This window comes from Falco biarmicus, chromosome 7 (genome assembly GCF_023638135.1).
Source record: "Falco biarmicus isolate bFalBia1 chromosome 7, bFalBia1.pri, whole genome shotgun sequence".
Classification (NCBI taxonomy): domain Eukaryota; kingdom Metazoa; phylum Chordata; class Aves; order Falconiformes; family Falconidae; genus Falco; species Falco biarmicus.
The window spans coordinates 44691444-44708873 of record NC_079294.1 but is presented as its reverse complement, the minus strand read 5'-3'; the positions used below and the strand labels follow the sequence as shown (position 1 = coordinate 44708873).

At 44.7% G+C, this 17430-nt stretch overlaps 1 protein-coding gene across 2 annotated transcripts; it reads left to right on the top strand.

Annotated features, from left to right (window-relative positions):
• Window positions 1–1303: 1303 nt before the first annotated feature.
• Window positions 1304–15906, top strand: PLD4 (phospholipase D family member 4). 2 transcript variants are annotated; one of them, XM_056345767.1, is made up of 11 exons: window positions 1306–1455; window positions 4416–4505; window positions 6185–6393; window positions 7070–7253; window positions 8593–8713; window positions 9080–9207; window positions 9378–9578; window positions 9973–10112; window positions 12677–12842; window positions 13887–13983; window positions 15267–15906. In XM_056345767.1, the coding sequence occupies exons 1-11, from the start codon at window positions 1453–1455 to the stop codon at window positions 15473–15475; spliced, it is 1548 nt and encodes a 515-aa protein (XP_056201742.1). In that variant the 5' UTR covers window positions 1306–1452; the 3' UTR covers window positions 15476–15906. The 2 variants fall into 2 exon arrangements, with proteins under 2 accessions (XP_056201743.1, XP_056201742.1); XM_056345768.1 differs by lacking the exon at window positions 4416–4505 and having other exon boundaries at window positions 1304–1455.
• The last annotated feature ends 1524 nt before the right edge of the window (window positions 15907–17430 follow it).

Sequence of the window (17430 nt, the reverse complement as noted above, 5' to 3'; positions counted from 1 at the left end):
TTTCTGCCATAACTGATGTATCTTCTGGCTCCTCTGAGCTTTCCCATCATCATCATCAGCTTAATACAAGTTATGATAAAGCCTTGTTAGCCTCATTTGTCTCCCCTTTGTTGTGTGTCGTGTCCCCCCCCCCCCCCGGCCCCATAGCAGCCTTCCTTAGGCACTGGACTGCATCCTTCCGTTCAATAGGATCGAGGGACTGCCTGGAGAATAACAGCAGCGTCAGCTGAGGGTGCAGCCTTTGGGTTTTTACAGAAGACATCATTTCTTAGAAGTTGCCTCAAACTTGGAACTGAAAAACCAGCAAGAAGAAAACCCTCTAGAGTTCATTTTGTAAGCCTAGAAGGCAGGCACTCTTCATTGCAGCAATGGGCACGTGGAGATTAGCATCCCAAATGCACGCCTATTTGACCAGAGTTCCTCATTTTATTGTAACAGTATACATATTCGTCGCATTTCCCCAAAATCTGTACGTATTATAACTACTTTCCCAAAATGAGTTACATATGCATAAGGCCCTGGGGGGGTCTTTTGAGACCCATGGTCGTCGACAAGTTGGTGAACTTCAGCTGAACTTTCTTGGGGAACATGTACGTGACTTGCTCACAACTTCACCTGTCCTCTGTGCTATGTGTTGGCTGCAGTGCCCCATTACCCCACTTTTCTTGTCTATTGTTACATCCCTGGTGTCCCAGAAAGCTTGCTACATCTTGGTGAGCTTATTCAATAGGTCGGTTTAATCATTACTTTCGTTTCAGCCTGTTAGTGATTCTTTATAGCTTAATTATATCAAACTCAACATTGCATGTAACCTTCTCCCTCGACAATGTCACTGCAAATTCTAAATACCGTGTGTTTAAGGTGAAAGCTGTATTATTTCAAAGGAGCTAGTTTGTTCCCTTAGGTTTGTCCAAGGATGATTGAGCAGGAGAGTTCTTGGGAGAGGGACTGGGTGGAGAGGAGGTTTTGGAGGGTTTGTCTGTTTAGAATGAAGCTGCTGGTGGGTTAAGAATGAAGCAGTGAGAATACTGCCATGTCTGCGATGCAAACTGCACTGAAACTGAGCAGTCCTTTCAACTGGTGTCTTCTGTGTTGTTGGCTAGTCTAGTGCTGATCTAGACTCTGATCTTACGCCCCTGAGGGCAGGGGGAACTTAGCTGTTCAACAGCTCGAACCAGGTCAGGCACTGTAGAAAGTTATGCCAAACAGGTGAAGATCAGGACCCGGAGTCTAAGAACCGGGCTGTAACAACCAGATGATCACTTGGGACTCTGTCAGTGCATGTTGTGAAACTGCGTTTAAGAGGAAGTAATCTTCAGCAGCAGGAGGAAAAAGACAGAAGAACCTGAAACAAAGCCCCTGGTGAAAAGTATGTGCGCTGCCCCTTTTAAGTAGAGTTGGGAGTAACATCAGACTACAGCAGGACATCCACACAGGAGAAGGTCTTCCAGGATGGTAAGTACATCTGCTGTCACCTTGAGAGTGCTGCGGGGTGGTCGAGGAGAGCGTGCTTTGTTCATCTGAGGAGCTTCAAACAGCTTCCTGGTAGGGTTTTGTATGGTGAAAAATCTCATCCGTGTGTTCAAAATCCAAAATCTGAAACAGTTTGGTGCTGATGGAGAGAAGCAGTACCAAGAGTTATTTTGGGGGCAGGGAGAAAGCAGCCTTAACGTTATAAACAAGAGTCTCCTGCATGTGCTCAGCAGATTGTAGTATTAGCTTGTGTTCCAGCCTGTGAAGCAATGCTAAGTAGCGCTGGTATTTATTGCTCTTGGTTGGACTTTATTCATGGAAATTGGCAGCTGGAAAAGCCCTGAAAGCTTCGAGGGAGCCATAGTTAATTACTGACTGGCTACAATATTGTTTTTCAGAATTCTGGTTGCGTCTCTGATGTTTTCTTTCTAGAAAATTAAACTGCATATTTTAGTGCAGTTCTCATGGCTTCTGTATAGCAGTTGGGAATCCAACCCATCACCAGCCAAAGATATCAAGAACTTTGTTTGAACTACGTGGTAGATGACTCCATTATGGCATGTAGGAGACCTGTTAGCTCTTGTATTTTAAAAGAAATGCTGCTTTTTGAAGCCATTTTGTGACTGTTGCTGCGAAGGAGAACTGAAACTAATTGTTTGGTAAGCTCCATCCTTCTGAAGTCATCACATGGCTGTAGGTGCACCTACAGCTGCAGTTCCTTACCGAGACACAGCCTGTGTCACCGAACGTGTCGTGGGGAGCACTTTGGCTTTGGGGGGCAGAGGGAGAAGATGACACCTCTCAAGCTCGGGTTCTGTGCTGAGAACCCCCCGGGGCAGCCGGGGGGCTGTTTGTTACTGGGGTAGCCCAGCTGGCTGGGGCAGCTGCCACCAAAGCAGTGAGCTGTGGTGGGACCTGCAGCCTCATGGGTTCTCCTGGCCCAGGCTGGAGGGCTGCTGCTGGTGTTTTTCAGCTGCCTTTCTCCTGCTTTAAAATCTCTTTGGCTCAGTTTCCTCCCAAAATTCTTAGCATCTTTTCTCTTGCTCTCTCTTCCTTCCCACTAAGATTTCTGGGTCGGTGTTTGACCACTTCTCTCAAGGTTGGGGCAATGACGTGTGTTGCGCTCACACAGCTTTCTCTGCATGGTTGTTATACCCCCTGCCCCTGCTTGGGCTGCAAGCTCTTTGGGGTAAGACATCTTTGTACTGTGCTTAAAACATGAACAGGGATTTCAGGGCCATGCTGACCTGATGTTCGCTGGGGAACGGCCAGCCGGCCTTCACTGCTAGCAGCACCTCAGTTTCTCCAGGGCTGGGAGAATGGGTGTTCACCTGCCAGCACTTATGTGTGTACCTAGTGTAAAAGCTTGCCTGTGCATCTGGGGGCACCAAAAGGAAGTGAGTGCCGGTAAAGTGGGAGTAAAACTGCCTTGGAAAGTTTGAACGTCACGGCACTGTGGCAGTGATTACAGCTGGTACTACCAACAAGCAGACCTGGAAATGGACACTTAGCTCTCACTTCTGCAGCTCTAGTATGCTCTCAGGCGTGACTGTTCATACCCTTTCTTCCCTCTTCACCTTTCTCATTCTCCCTTGTCTGGTCTTTTACCTTAGGTCCTCTCTTTTCACATCCCTCTCCACATTCCCCAAGTCACTGTTTCAGACCCACCTCCCTTGTCTTCCAAGACATCCTCCATCTCCTTGGTTCAGCCCCGCTAGTTCTTGTGAGCTGGGTCCCACGAGAAGCCTTTGGAGTATGTCCATGCTGTGTCTAACTCCCTCCTGTTCCACGTGGTCACGGCATCCGTACAGAAAGGTGGGGTGGGCAGGGGTTGCCCACAGCATGGACATATCTGGCCTTGATGTGGGAGGGCAGACACCACCCAGTTCAGGTGACACTAGCTGTGAACGTATGGCAAGATGGATGGGACAAGGCTGGCAGGATCCTTCCTATCTGAAACTTAAATTTGAGTGTGGCCACCCACAGAGCAACTGCATATCTGAAACCAGTACAGCACGTTGGTCCACCAGGGTACAGTGCCCAGTGGCTCAGGGATAGAAAGCAGTGGTCTGGGGACTGGACAGGTGGTGATATCATCTGGTAGCACTTGCTGAAATCTGCAGCACCCCAGGATGTACTGCTTGCTTCTGAGCATGAAAAACAACAGCTGCCTCTTATGGGGTGAATTCACCTCTGGCGATGCAGGGGTGGTTGGACATGTGAGAAGGTTTTGATTTGACCTTTTGGGAAGGCAAGAGAGGCAAGCGGCCAGCTACCCCTGCCCTACCATCTGCTCTCAGTTTTGGTATATTTGGGTATTTGCTCTTGTGGTGGCCTCTGCTGGTGATAACACAAGATTGGAGCAATACTGTCAGAGGGAGAAAAGAAGTTAAGTTATTTTCTAGGGTCATGGTTGCAACAGGGGAGGAGCAGAGTTTATATTTCAGCCTGGTCTCTGTCACCTTAACAGAGTCCATTCTGGAAGAGACACCGCCAGCACTGAAGGCAACTCACAGGCATAGGAAGAGAGCAGAGCAGGAGCCTGACAGAACCACATGCAGGGTGACATCGATGCTGTACGCTATCACCCGTGACTTCTCTGCTTAATTATTGCTTGTTGGCAATGTGTTAGCTTGCAACAGGGCAAAAGTGGGTGTTGAAGGATAACTTGAAGAGGCAGCAATGCAGTTGTTTATGCATTAATTACTGCAGTGCAAACAGCAGCAGGGACAAACTGCAGGGACCTGTCTCCCTCTCACTTCATAACGTTAACGTCACTCAAGACCCATAATACAGTGATGACGTTGCACAGGTGTGTGCTTAAATCTCCAAGCACTAGACAGAGCAATCGCAGTAACCTGCATTTTTAGTCTGTAACCAGCTTTATACAAATGTTGCCATAAAGCTTTATTTTTCCCCCTGCATACATTTCTGTTTTTCAGATCGTGAAAAAAACATTAAAAACATCCCTGATGTTTAATGAGTCCTCCAACATGAAATTAAGCGTGAACAATCAAAAAGACGTCAAAACGGTAATTATTGAGATACACTACATTTGCTTACAATAGCTGAGATCACACTGACATATCTGAGAAGAAATAACAGATTAAGAAGAATGATTTTATTGCTCATTTTAGAAATCCATGGAGGTTTCAATCCTATTTGTAAACCAAGTGAGTGGCAAAACCCTCACTGATTTATCCGGCGGGCTGATCAAACCTTGCTGAGAGTGACGTGGAGCCTAATCCTGCAGCCCTAACTCAGGACAGCAAACCTTGCTCATACAAATAGCCTGACTTCCACCATCAGCCCAGAGTTAGTTTATTTATTCACCGTGCCTAGAGTACCTGGACATCGCAGTGTACAGCATGGTGACAGTCAACACGTAACTTCAAAATATATCTCTTACCCAAGAAATGTCTTCTAAAACCCGTGCGATGTTTAAGTCTTGCCAATGTGTTCACAGGATGAAATGCAGAACTCTTGAAAATTGCTGGGATTTTTTTTTTATTGCCCTCCACAAGAGGGACAACAAACCAGAGGGAAAAAATTTAAGTCGATAATCAATTTAAAAACATTTTTAATTTAAATCACTGCCTGAAATTGATGGCAGCACTGTAGATCTCAAGAAAAGCAGAGAAAATGAAAAATAAGAAACTTTATCCACATAGAAACTGAAATAGATACTTTCAGAAGCAACTGGTTTCTTCGACTAGCACAAATTTTCATATGTACCCTTCCAGGAACTCACATTCATAGCTACAGCCTCACGACCACTCCTAGACATGGTTCTCCTGCCTGGAGGTTCAGGAGCTCCTCTCTGAAGTGCACATTGCCTATCACAGGGTGGCGGATGGTCCCAGCTCCCAGGAACTGCCATGGGGAGCCAGACATGATAGTTGTTGGGACAAGTGGGTCTGCACTGGTGGCTGGTTTTTCCTCCTCGGTATAGGGCAACACAGAGAGCCTGGTGGGACACATTTCAGCATGCGGCTGGCTGGACTGACATGCAGATCTGCATGTACCAGGTGGCCAGGCTACTTTTTTTTTTTTTTTTCCATCTATGTTCAGGGGGAAAAAGGAAGCACAGAAAAAGAGAAATGAGGCTAACTCACTACACTAGAACAAGGAAATACTTGCCACATGGATAAACGAGATTTGTGTAGTTTCACTTAAGTGAGGTTTAAGTTAGAAAATAAAACCAGACTGTGTTCAGAAACCACAAAATGTCTTTCTTCTTCTGATGTTTTCAGGCCTGTTTTTTCTCCCCTGACTTCATGAGCTTCCTCTTTATGGTAGTGTTCATCTTGATCCCACATCTAATCTTGTGTTATGAATTTTCCTGTTTTGATTTTGGTGGAATTTTTTTTTTTAATGGGTTTTTGAACACCCGTTTGTCTTGTGCTAAAATAAAGCTAATCAACATCAAACTAATCATTAAAGTTTGGGAAAAAACCAGGTTTTTGATATGTTGTCACAGGAAAAATTAAACCAAAACTAAAAAGATGGTCCTCACATAAACCAACCCCCATGTGTCTTGTGGTCCTCGCTTTCAGTAGTTTATCTAAAAATACTGTCTTCCAGTAGCTGAAAGCAGAACTACTACGCAGAGATCGTGATTTACTCACCTGCAACAGGTAGTCATCCATCAGCTGGTGTATCAGTGACTTGGTGACTCCTTAAATCTTCACCTGTTTGGATTCTCTTCTAGTTTCAAATCTTAGGGGGAATTTTGATGCTTGGTCTTGTTGCCCTGATGGCTGTTTACTTCATGAGAGCGGACAGCACAGTTAATCCTAACAGAGAAGAAGCAATTGTCAGCATTTACAAAGGGCTGGAGGAAGAAGAAGGACTCTACGGAGATCTCATAGGAGCCACAATAGTTGAGAAGGACACCAGTAGATCCAATGACTCCTGCAGGTAAGCCAGGCCTGATGGCACATGAAGAAGTAATCACCAGGTGGAGAAATGTTTACAGTGCTGACAATATCAGCATGGGTTTTTTTCTCTTCCCATTGTATAATAAGTGGTAAAGTATCACTAATTTGGGAAGAGTGGGGGTGTTGTTTAGGCATTGGGTCATCAGTAGTTGCCCATTATGGGGGGCAGCAGGGGCAGTATCACTGCCCCACTACTGGTCCTGTTGGCCTATGTGCAGCACTGCTCTGTTGCTACTCCACCACCTCCAGCCACCCTCCCTTTGTGGCAGCGGTGGGAGGCAGCAGAGTGACTAGAGGGCAAAGCAGCCTTTGCTGAGCTCTCCTGCTTTCAGAGGCTGGAGTGGGCAGTGAAGGTTTCTTCTGGTGGGGGGTGGAAAGTGTACCAAAGCAACATCTAGCCCTAGGGGGTTACTTTTCTCCTCATCTTTAATACGGTAACATAAAAAGCTTAGAACCCATCCTGCTGGGTTTGGGAGGACAACGTCCAATACATGCTTGGCTACAAAACTTGAGAGTACTCCCAGCTTGTTTGTCCAGCTCAGCTTGTTTGGTTGTGAGGTTGATGTCCAAAATGGCCAACTGTACAGCCTGACAGGTGCTTGGTTTCCTGTTTGGGTCACAGTTGCTTGCTTCACCATATACAATTGCCGTTGCAGCTTTGAACTTGTGGAAAACATTCCTTATGACTTACCTTTTGAGATAAATAGCACTGCAGCCAAACCCTTGTACCAAGCCTGGATGAGACTCCTCGATATAGCCCAGGAAAAAATTCATGTGGCTTCTTACTATTGGTCTCTTACGGGGAAGGATATCAATGTCAATGATTCATCTTCCAAGCAGGTAGGAGAAAATCAATGACAAGCACAACTATGGTTGTACGTCTCATGTACGCTTGGCAGATGACAGATCGACTGCGTGGTCTGTCTCCCAGAGACATTGCTTTGACTCTTCCTGCAAACTCAGAAAGGTTTTCCATGCTGGTCTGAAGCAGCCCGCCAGCTTTCCTCCTCCAGTTAAGTTAGATCCCATGTGGACAACATCCATGTCTCTGAATATTTCCATGCTGTGTTTTAAGAGCAACCAGGGGCCAACCTCAAAACAACCCTTGCTTACCCTGCAGGTGGTCAGCCTGTGGGAGGGGCAGCCAGAGGCATGGCTGAAAGGCCTACAGGATCCCACGTACACAAGTGAACGTGCCAGTTCCCACTGGCTAGCTGGAAGAATCAGGAAGCAAATTCTGTTGGACTTTTGGATGCTTCAGAGGCTGCTTTTCCACCGCGTACAGACACAAGTGTCTGCATTTGCCCATTTTGCAGGTGTCCCAGAACAATGCCATTGGATGGCAGCTTAAGACATTCATTCTCCTTTGCTGGGCTGTCCTCCTGGGTACCCTGTGCAGCTAGGCTTCCTATGGGGCCTCTCTGGCTCCATCAGCAAAAGTGAGTGACAGAAGCCACGGCACAGGCTCACCTTGTGACCTTCCATCATGTTTAATTGTCCCTTGGCTCTCTTCTGGCCTGTGGCAGCTAGCAACCTCCCAGGCAATCCTGAGCAGGGTCTGGGGGACTCTTCTGAAAAGCAGATGGGACAAGCCCACCTTATTTCAGGCAGGTACGGTGTTAGTCAAGTGTTGGGAGAATTGTGCTGTTTGCTCGTTGACCAGATGCTGGCTTGTTTATTATTGTGGGCTGAGCCTCTGGCACACCTTCCTCATTGTCCTCCTGGGCTCTCTGGGACTGCTGTCCTTGTCTTCCTCCCCAGGTGGCTCTGGTGTTGTAAGATGACTCATCTTCTCTACAGGAGAAAAAGTAGAAGTGACAGTTGTAAAGGGACAGCTCAGTGTAGGACAGTGTCTTTTATCTTCAGGGAGGAATGACACAATGCATCTGTTGAGCGTTCAGCAGCTGACCTTTGCTGGGGCATTCACCTTTGAAGTCTGGGATGGCTGTGGTCATCTTTTTAAACTTTATATCTAATAGTATTAAATGACAGAAAATAAACTTTGATTCGTATATTACATCAGGATCTTCATGAAACACTCCTGAAATAGGTGACATTCCTGACCTTCCTTATGTTGGGGTTCTTCAAAGGAGGCATTCATTAGTAAGGCTGTACTTGCACGTATCTTATAAATGTTCTATAACAAAATATAAAAAGTAACAAACAATGTACCATGCAGGGTGAAGATATTCTGAAGAGGTTTGAGACGTTACTTGCAGAGAACGTTTCTGTGTATGTTGCAGCAAGTATGCCAACTTTGGCTACAAATTCAACTGACCTTGAGCTTTTAGAGGAAAAAGGTAATTATCTCCCTTATTGATGCGCTCCAAATTTCAGTACTGCGAAAAAGGCATCTGAGAGAAACTGGGCTCCAAGGCCTGTTCTGGCACGGTGCTTACATGGGTTCACAGGACAAGCACTATGAGTTCACTGGTTTGATTTCTGTGTGTGTTGTCATGCCCTTAAGGATTTTTCTGGAAGTTGACATTTTGTATATTTTTGCAAGTGACTGTAGTCCCAGGAACGAGTACTTGTGAATTTTGGTAGTTATTACTGGCTGCAAGCATTAGACATCCAGACAGGTTCTGGCAGTCAAGGGAGCAGTGTAGTTTGCCATCTCCATGCTGTATCTAAACTCTTTCTTTCCCCTCCTCATCTTCCTTCAGGGGCTCATGTAAAAAAGATTGATTTTGGATATTTGACAGGAGGAGTGTTGCATAGCAAGTTCTGGATAGTAGACATGAAACACATATATATTGGTAGTGCAAATATGGACTGGCGATCTTTATCTCAGGTAAGCTCTGCTGCTGCATACTCAGAAATCTGGGGGGAAACACATGTTCTAACAGCAGAGAAAAATCATAATGATGTAGAATATTGACTGAGTGGGAGAAACGGCAAAGAAACTCCTGGAGATGGAGGTGGCTCTTGCTGGGGCTGTGACACAGCTTGCTCTCTTTGCAGGTGAAAGAGTTTGGTGCTGTGATATACAACTGCAGCTGCTTAGCCAAAGACCTCTGGAAAACGTTTAGTACTTACTGGGATCTTGGACGTGCCAATGCCACCATCCCATTCCCTTGGCCTCTTAATTATTCTACCCACATTAACAAGCATCAGCCTCTGGAAGTAGAATTTAATGGAATCTTGACCAAAGCCTATTTTTCTGTAAGTATGTTTTAAAATGACAAGATAGACTGTAAACTATGTTTAAACCTTGGCCAGAAAAGTTTCTTCAGCAGTCCTCGTTACTTGTGTTCCAGCTGGAAATTAATTCATTCAACAGGTTTCTCTGGAACTACTCAAGGAGTAAGGGTTGACCCAGCTTTGGCTGTCAGGTAGTATGGCAAGACCAGGGTGCAGGTCTCCTTTAATCACCTGTGGGCTCAACATATCAGTGAGTATCTCACCCATGAGGACATGGAAGGCATGAGGAACAACAGTGGTCCGCCTCGAGTGCTTTGTGCTATTGTAATGAAAACTGGACAGATCTGAATATAAATTGGTCAGTCTGACAGAAAAAAGGATGAAATCACTGACCTGCATGTTTTCTCCTTTACAGGCTTCTCCTCCAGCATTTTGTCCAGAGGGTCGCACCCATGACCTCTTTGCTATAATCAGTATTATCAATGAGGCACAGAAATTTGTCTATATTTCTGTTATGGACTATTTCCCTACCAGCCGTTTCATTCATCCAGAGAGGTACAATTCTAATCCTGAGCAAACCAGTTGACTGCACTCTTTAAAGGAAAGATACACTATTCACCCCTTTCTGCAATGAAAATATTCAGAGTGGAGAGAACTGAGGCTTTGCTCTACATTCGTGATCTCCTGGTGAACTGTGCAAACACTGATGCTACAGAAGGGATGGCATCTAGTATTGCACATGTGCTTCACTAGCATTTTAAAGCAGCCTCCTGTGCTCTTCATGCAGCAAGAAAACTGTGAAGTGCCAGACTAGGGACAGTCAGGTACAGCTCCCTTCAAAATATGACAGAACAGCTTTAGGACTAGAGAGAGGAATGGGAACAGCAGAAATATATTTGACATCAGACTTTTCAGAGAAAATGTTGTTTGCTCCCCCCCCTCTTCTGCTCCTGTTTCTCTCTGTTCTTCATTTCTGAAGACTCTTCACAACTGGCTTTGCTGCCTGTTTGATGTTCTTCACCTATAGTTTAGAGGGTGATTCTTAACTGTCCTTGCTGACATCTGCAATGATAGATGAAAGCCTCTAGAAGGAATTTTTAGGCTTCCATTTTCCCTTTTTTATAATTCCATCGGAGGACAGCCAAGTCCCTGAAGCGTGCTGGACGCATGCAGCGGCAGCAGCTCTCAGGGAGGTGGTGGTAGTAGTGATCTGGAGCGATCAAATTGTGTGTGGTGGATCACTGCCATGGTCCCAGTGGGCTGCCCAAGGTCACAGCAGAATTATGCAGACTCTGCACATCAGCTCAGATCTGAGTAACACAGAAAGTGAGTCAGTCATGGGGCAACCACTAAGACTCCAAATCCTCTTAGATATGCTTGAATTAGGATGTTTACATGCAACCAAGTGCTCTGAGTATTATTTGCTTGTAACGTTTCTGAGTTTTCCAGTCATCTAAATAATCTGACTGAGAAAGAAGTTCAAGCAAAATAATTACATACAACATGGCTTGTAAAGAATAGGGTGAGCTCTGGGTTGCCATTTAGCCAGAATTATGCCGTGCATCATGTCCTGCGGCATGACTGCGTGAAGCCTCTGTTGTTCAGCTGGGTATGGGTGTGTTAGCAGGAAGGATGTAGGATAATAGATAGACAGAGATAATTCCACTGGCCTTGAAACAAAATCTCAAAGAAAAGCTTCCACTAGGAGGATATTTTTTCATAAATCAAATCGCTTAGAGGATTTTTGGTTTCTGTGTTGTATGGTCGAATCTCTGGGTTGCTCATCTCCTCATTTTAACTAATAGGTTCACAGAAACTCCCTTTTCCCCCTTAGGAATGAGTGTGTAAATACTCCTCATTCTTCATCTGAAGCCTTAATCCACGATTTGTGACATCTAGGGTCTGATCAGATGCAGACAAGAGTTTGAAAGGCCTAGGGAAAGCGGTGCAGGGCCTCGGGCTATCTCCACAGCAACCAGCTGCAGCCCCATGAATTGAGGCTGATTAGTTCAGGTTAGGTTCCTCCAGCAGCTGAGGCAGAGGGAACAAAGCTGCTGACTTAATGCCTGAGTGTTAATCAACTAGAAACTGATATATTTTAAAAATGGAAACTGTTCAAAAATAGCATTTCTAAGTAGCTTTTTTTTTTTTGGGGGGGGGGGAGTTTTTCAGGATCTACAAGTCAGCCTGAGCCTGAAAGCATGTGGCCAGTCCATTGATTGGGATAGGGCAATGTGCAGGGGAGGATTAGAGAATTCAGGCTTTTGTACATAAGACAGAAAGGAATAACTTAGGCAAATTAATCCATCATTGCGCATGGGACTGTGAGTGAGTGCTGGACCTCTGTCTGTATCCGTCCTCCAATCTGTACTAAAGATGCTTGTCATCCTCCATGCAGCGCTTGTTAGGAGCTACAGAATTAAAATGCTACAGGGGTGTTTGGAGTTACTAGTCCTGGGATGTACATCGTCCAGCTCTTTGTGCTGTGTAGTTGGGTGAAGGATGTTAAAAATTTTCCCCTAGGCTACTTCCAACATAAGTGTTCACAAGAGCACGGATGTGTTTGTTACCTCGGGGGCACGGGGCTTACTAAAGAGGGGCACGGAGGGATGGGGAGGGAATAGAGCCTGTCCACACCAGCTGACGGCACAGGACCACTGCAGACTAGCATTTCTAGTGCACTAGAAACAACCTTCAGGATCCTGAAATGGCCATGTTCTGCAAAATGGCTTTTAGCCTTTCCTCTGGGCTCCGTGCTGTATGATCTGGCTTTACATTGGAGTTGCTATCATTATTTTTAGTTTCCTATGGAAATGAGCATGATGGCACCATGCTGTATGTGTATCTGTGTACATTCACTTTACTAAACTTTAAACTTTTTGAACAATTTCAACCCTACTTGGCAGAGACTGCAGGTCTCAAAACACTGTGAAAAGAACTGGCTGGTTAGAAGACAGAAATTTTATTTATAACTCCAGTGAAGGCACAAGTGCTCCTCTTGCCAGACATCAGAGATCCCATCTGTGCACAGCATCCCCTGTATTCTCAGTTTATTGTCACAACTTTCTACGGACCCGTTTCAAAAATATCCCTTTTTCCACCCACCTACTTTTCTCTAGATACTGGCCAGCCATTGACAACGCCCTGAGACGTGCAGCTTTCAACTACAGAGTACAAATCCGGCTTCTGGCCAGCTGCTGGACCCACTCTGACCCAGCCATGTTTTACTATCTGAGGTCCCTGCGTGCTCTCAACAACCCACATGCCCACATCAGTGTTGAGGTGGTGCGTATAAGAAATCTGGTTTTGGAAAGACAGCTTGAGGGCATGGGCCCTACACGGATCTTTGAGTCTGAGTCGCCAGTTGCATGTGCAAGTAGCAGGTTTTGGAGAAGCAGATTGTCCAATGTTGCAGTGACTGTTTCAGGTCCTTAAGAAAATAAGGCCCAAGAGGTGATCATTGAGGAACCAGCTATTGCAAGCTACGAGTAATATCAAGGGATGTGCCTATCCGCAGCGCTTATGACATTATCTGAGTAGTTGCATTTGCTGAGCACCATGACAATAACGGTTTATATGACAACGTAGTGCTCTTCTCACAGACCTTTTTCTGTATAGAGTATCTTAAATGGGTCTGATTACTCAGTTTTTTAGAATTGAGAGCTCTGCTGACTGTCTATACAAATGGACCCATTTTTGAACACTAAATATTGCATACAGGCTATAGGCACTAGGCTGGAATGTGCCAAGGGGATGGTGTGGAAGCTGCCAACGCAATGCAGTTATCACAACAGAGGAGAGTCACAGAAGTAAGGAGGAATGGTTTTGAGGGGGGTGGGGTGGGAGGGAGGAAGAGAGAGAGAGGGGAACAGAAATTTAGATTTTAGAAGTTAACACAAAAAGTTAGGCATTGTTGTTGCCTGTAGTACTCCTTGTGTCTGTGATCAGCCCATTCTAGCACAAAATAAGAGCAGCAATCAGTGGTAAATGCAGATCTATTAAACAGCTGCCTAAAACTGCATTTAATTGTCTGCCCTGTAATGATAATAGCTGTGCCACTAATGGAACATTGTGAAGCAAACACTATCCTTATCTGATCTCAATTGCTTATCCAATTTTATGTATAGTGGAAGTAGTATTTGTTAGTTTTCTTGGATAAGAGTAACATCTCTTTTATGGTATATTTAATAACAGTGTGTGGAATATTCTCTTCTGTTCTTTCTGTACTATTCCATTCTTTGAAAATATAGAAAATCTGTGTTGTCCAATTATGCAATCTGCTTCTCACTCTGGTGTTTCTATTTATATACTTAATTTCTCTCCCTCCAGAAACTCTTCATTGTTCCGGTTCTGAATCACACAAATATTCCTCATGGGAGAGTGAATCACAACAAATATATGGTCACTGATAAAGTAGCCTATATTGGTATGTATTTAATTATTCCAAATACTTACAGCATCTTCAGATCTATAGGACTGAGACTGAGATAGAATGGGCTGCAGTATCAAAAAACCCTCATTTTGCTATGTGAAGCAGTCTGCCCTGGGTAAAGAAGTAGAGATGTGAAGGAGAGACAATAATGTAGGTCAAGTTCAGTAAGAGATGATTTCATATGATTGTGAACCATTAAGAACAGAGCATGACAAGTCTGAGTGCATAGGCTGTGACAAGCACAGTAGGGATTTCGCAGACTGTGTGCTCAGAATGATGCACTGATAGCTGATAGTCTAGTATAAAACATTATCGTGCTTTAATAAAAAGAAATTGCTGGGAGGAATTAATTCCACGCACTGTTTGTTGAACAGAACTCTAGGAAAGGAAATGGGAATACGGTAATGTCAATTGCTGCTCCATTCCTGAAAGTCAGGATGGTGTTTGTTTTTTGCTCTTTTGTTAGAATCCCTCAAAACAGGAATGTGAAAGGGCTCTGTCACCTCAGCCAGCTCATCCTCTGAGCAATGCAAACCAGCAAATAGCCCAGTCTTCCAACGGGCTGAGGACTTGCAGCTCCAACTGCCTTTAATAGAATTTGTTTGATACGGAGTTGTCTTTTGAAGGCAGATATGCAGATAGTTTGTTTTCATGCCTAAGCACCTTCTGGAATTGACAGTAGATTTTTCTGGCTAAGGTGAACACCAGGACAAGTGCTAAGTGATAATGTGTATTTTTTCACAGTGTTTGATTTTCTGAATTGTGGTAACTTTGGAGAGAGCCCTAGGCAATGTCTACAGCTGGATTTCCAGCTTTGCCTGGTTTAGAAGTGGGCATTGCATGCTGAGCTCAGAACGGCTCCTGAGGATTTATTGATCAAGGATCCAGTTTCTCCTCTTGTTTTCCTTTAACAACCAAAGAGAATTAATTTTTTTTCTTTAAACACAGAAACCCATATAAAATGCTGGCTTTTACTGCTCTTAATACCTAAATGTTGCATTCTGTTCCCATATCTATGAGTAGATTTGTGTATCTCTGTCACAGGCTGTAAGGAATCAGAATGTTATGAAGCTTCAGGGTTGCAGTTAATACTGACTTTCTGAAACTTGAGGTCTGGAGTAAGGAGGTGACCTGATTTTTGCTGCTGCATTGGTCCAAATGAGATCTGTAGTTGTACAACAAACAAGCAATGCCAGGCGATGTGCACTTAAGTATGGAGATCAAACAGAACACTGGGGAATTAATGGTTTCTAATTAGCTATTTTTCCATTGCATAGGGACTTCCAATTGGTCAGAAGACTACTTCATTAATACAGCTGGCGTGGGACTAATTGTCAAACAGAACTTGACCAACCTGCAAAGAAAGCAACTGCCCATCCAGGAACAATTAAAAAACCTTTTTGAGCGAGACTGGAATTCCAAATATGCAGTGAATCTAGAGAATATTCAGGGGCAGAAAGACTGTAACTGGAGAGGCAGACTCTGAATGCATTGAAATACACATTTAAAATAGAAACAAAGAATATGTTTGAATCTTGTTCCCTGTGCAAAACAAGGAGCTTTCTTCTTTATGCTTTTGTCAGAGAAATTGCTTCTTTGCGGTGTCCACATTGTTTGATGACGTGAGAACTTCTCACAGTTGACTCTGCCTGCAAAACCAATAGGCAGGGTGTGAGATTCCTTTTTTTGTGTGATTACCTCATCCTAGAATTAATGAAATGCATAGTGTTATATGACAAGCTGATATTAAAGCAAACATGGAAGGTACAACCAGATCTCAATGTATCAGTGATGCAGATCATTATTGCCATGGTATTTTATCTTAGGAAGCTATATATTTCAATGTTAATATTCCATTAACAGAGTTTACTTTACATGTGTTTAAGCATACTTTTAATAAACTTCTAGCTACTTTAAGATTTGAGCCATGTAAGTAATCTCCTACAATAGCAAGGGCAGATTTTAAAAAGCATTTAAGAATTAGAGGTACAGGGGAATACCTGTATTTAAATGCTGAGTCTAGTTGTCAGGGTTAAATGCCTGGGATTTAAATCTTGGGGCCAGCTTTCAGCTCAGCTGCCCTGGACCCTGAGTGTCTGGGGGTGTTTGGATGTCTGTGTGTTGGCCTCATGGAGCAAATAGGATGGGAGGAATAGGATGAAGTTGCTTCAGGAGTGCTGGTGTGGCAAAGGCATCTTACCTGCACTGTGGGCAGTGCTTGGATGAGCGTCCTTGCTCTTTTAGAGCTGTTCTGGTGCTGGGCTTGACCAGTGTTGTGTCTCTGGGCTGCCTGTTCTTCGGCAGTCACCGCAGACCATAAACCTGAGCCTTGTGTCCGTATTCACCACTGCATGGCAGCTCTACCCTGGGTGACTCAGAAGTGACAGGCATGGAAAACAGGGCATGTGCTCCAGCCGTGGAGCAATGTGACGCTGGGCTGGGGTTCTGTGAACCTTGCCGAGGTTGTGCACCTTTGCCTGACACGGGAAGTGGAGTTGCAAAGTGAGCATTTTGCTTTGGGACTGATGTACAGCGGAGGTGAGGGAGCCCAAGGTGAAAGCCAAGAGCATGGCTCCAAGAATGGCTGGGTGAACCCCCTGCCCTGGCACTCCATCTCTGAGCTGTCAACCTCTCCAGCTCTGGATGGTGTGTGGCAGCTCGTGGCTTCACTCATGTGCTGGCAGAGCCTTGGCTCTGAGGCCATCTCTCTCGCCACAGCCAGCACTGGGTAGCAGGGGTACAGGCTTCCCCATCGTGGCGCAACCTCCCCACCCTCCAGAGGAAATGTTTTGGTGCTTTTGAATCCCTGCTTTGTGCTAAGAATGGCGAAGGGACCTGCTGTGATCATCTATATGTGGACTGATTTACATCTTTATGAATATACACAAATTTCCATATAAATGATCCCACCAATTTTCCATTTTTTGGTTTCCAGGCTGCTCCTTAGCTATCTCTTCCAGACATTCCCAAGATTCCTTGCAATGTTTTATCCGTCATTACAAATCAATCCTTGTTGTTATTAAGGCAGATTTTCAAGACATGTAGTTATATTTACGAATAACACTGAGATTTTGTGAGTATTCACATATGTGCAAACATATTGAGGAAGACGCAGGTGTTTTCAGCACTCTCTTCCCCTATTTCCTTTCTAGAAGCTGCTTAATATTCTGAGATATCCATTCACTAGTTAAAATTTCTGGTGAAGTAGAACTTCCCCAGCTGCTTTCCACTAGCTCCACGCTCTGTATTACTACTTGCACGCAAGAACGACAGCAGACAGGTTTTGCCCAGCGCAATGAGCACACGTGAACGGTGGGGTCAGTTTGAAAATCTTTTGAGAAGTTGAATCTTCAACCAACAAAACTATTTTCTGCAGAGGGGTGCGCTCCCCTAGATGGCACTCGAAGCTATGCTTTCACTGTTCTGAGGCGGATAGATACT

Bases quoted from the DNA above. Each gene is read 5' to 3' on its own strand.
- PLD4 (XM_056345767.1), top strand. The intron at 8,714-9,079 runs GTAATTATCTCC...ATCTTCCTTCAG, and splicing joins TGAGCTTTTAGAGGAAAAAG to GGGCTCATGTAAAAAAGATT. The intron at 12,843-13,886 runs GTGCGTATAAGA...CTCTCCCTCCAG, and splicing joins CCCACATCAGTGTTGAGGTG to AAACTCTTCATTGTTCCGGT.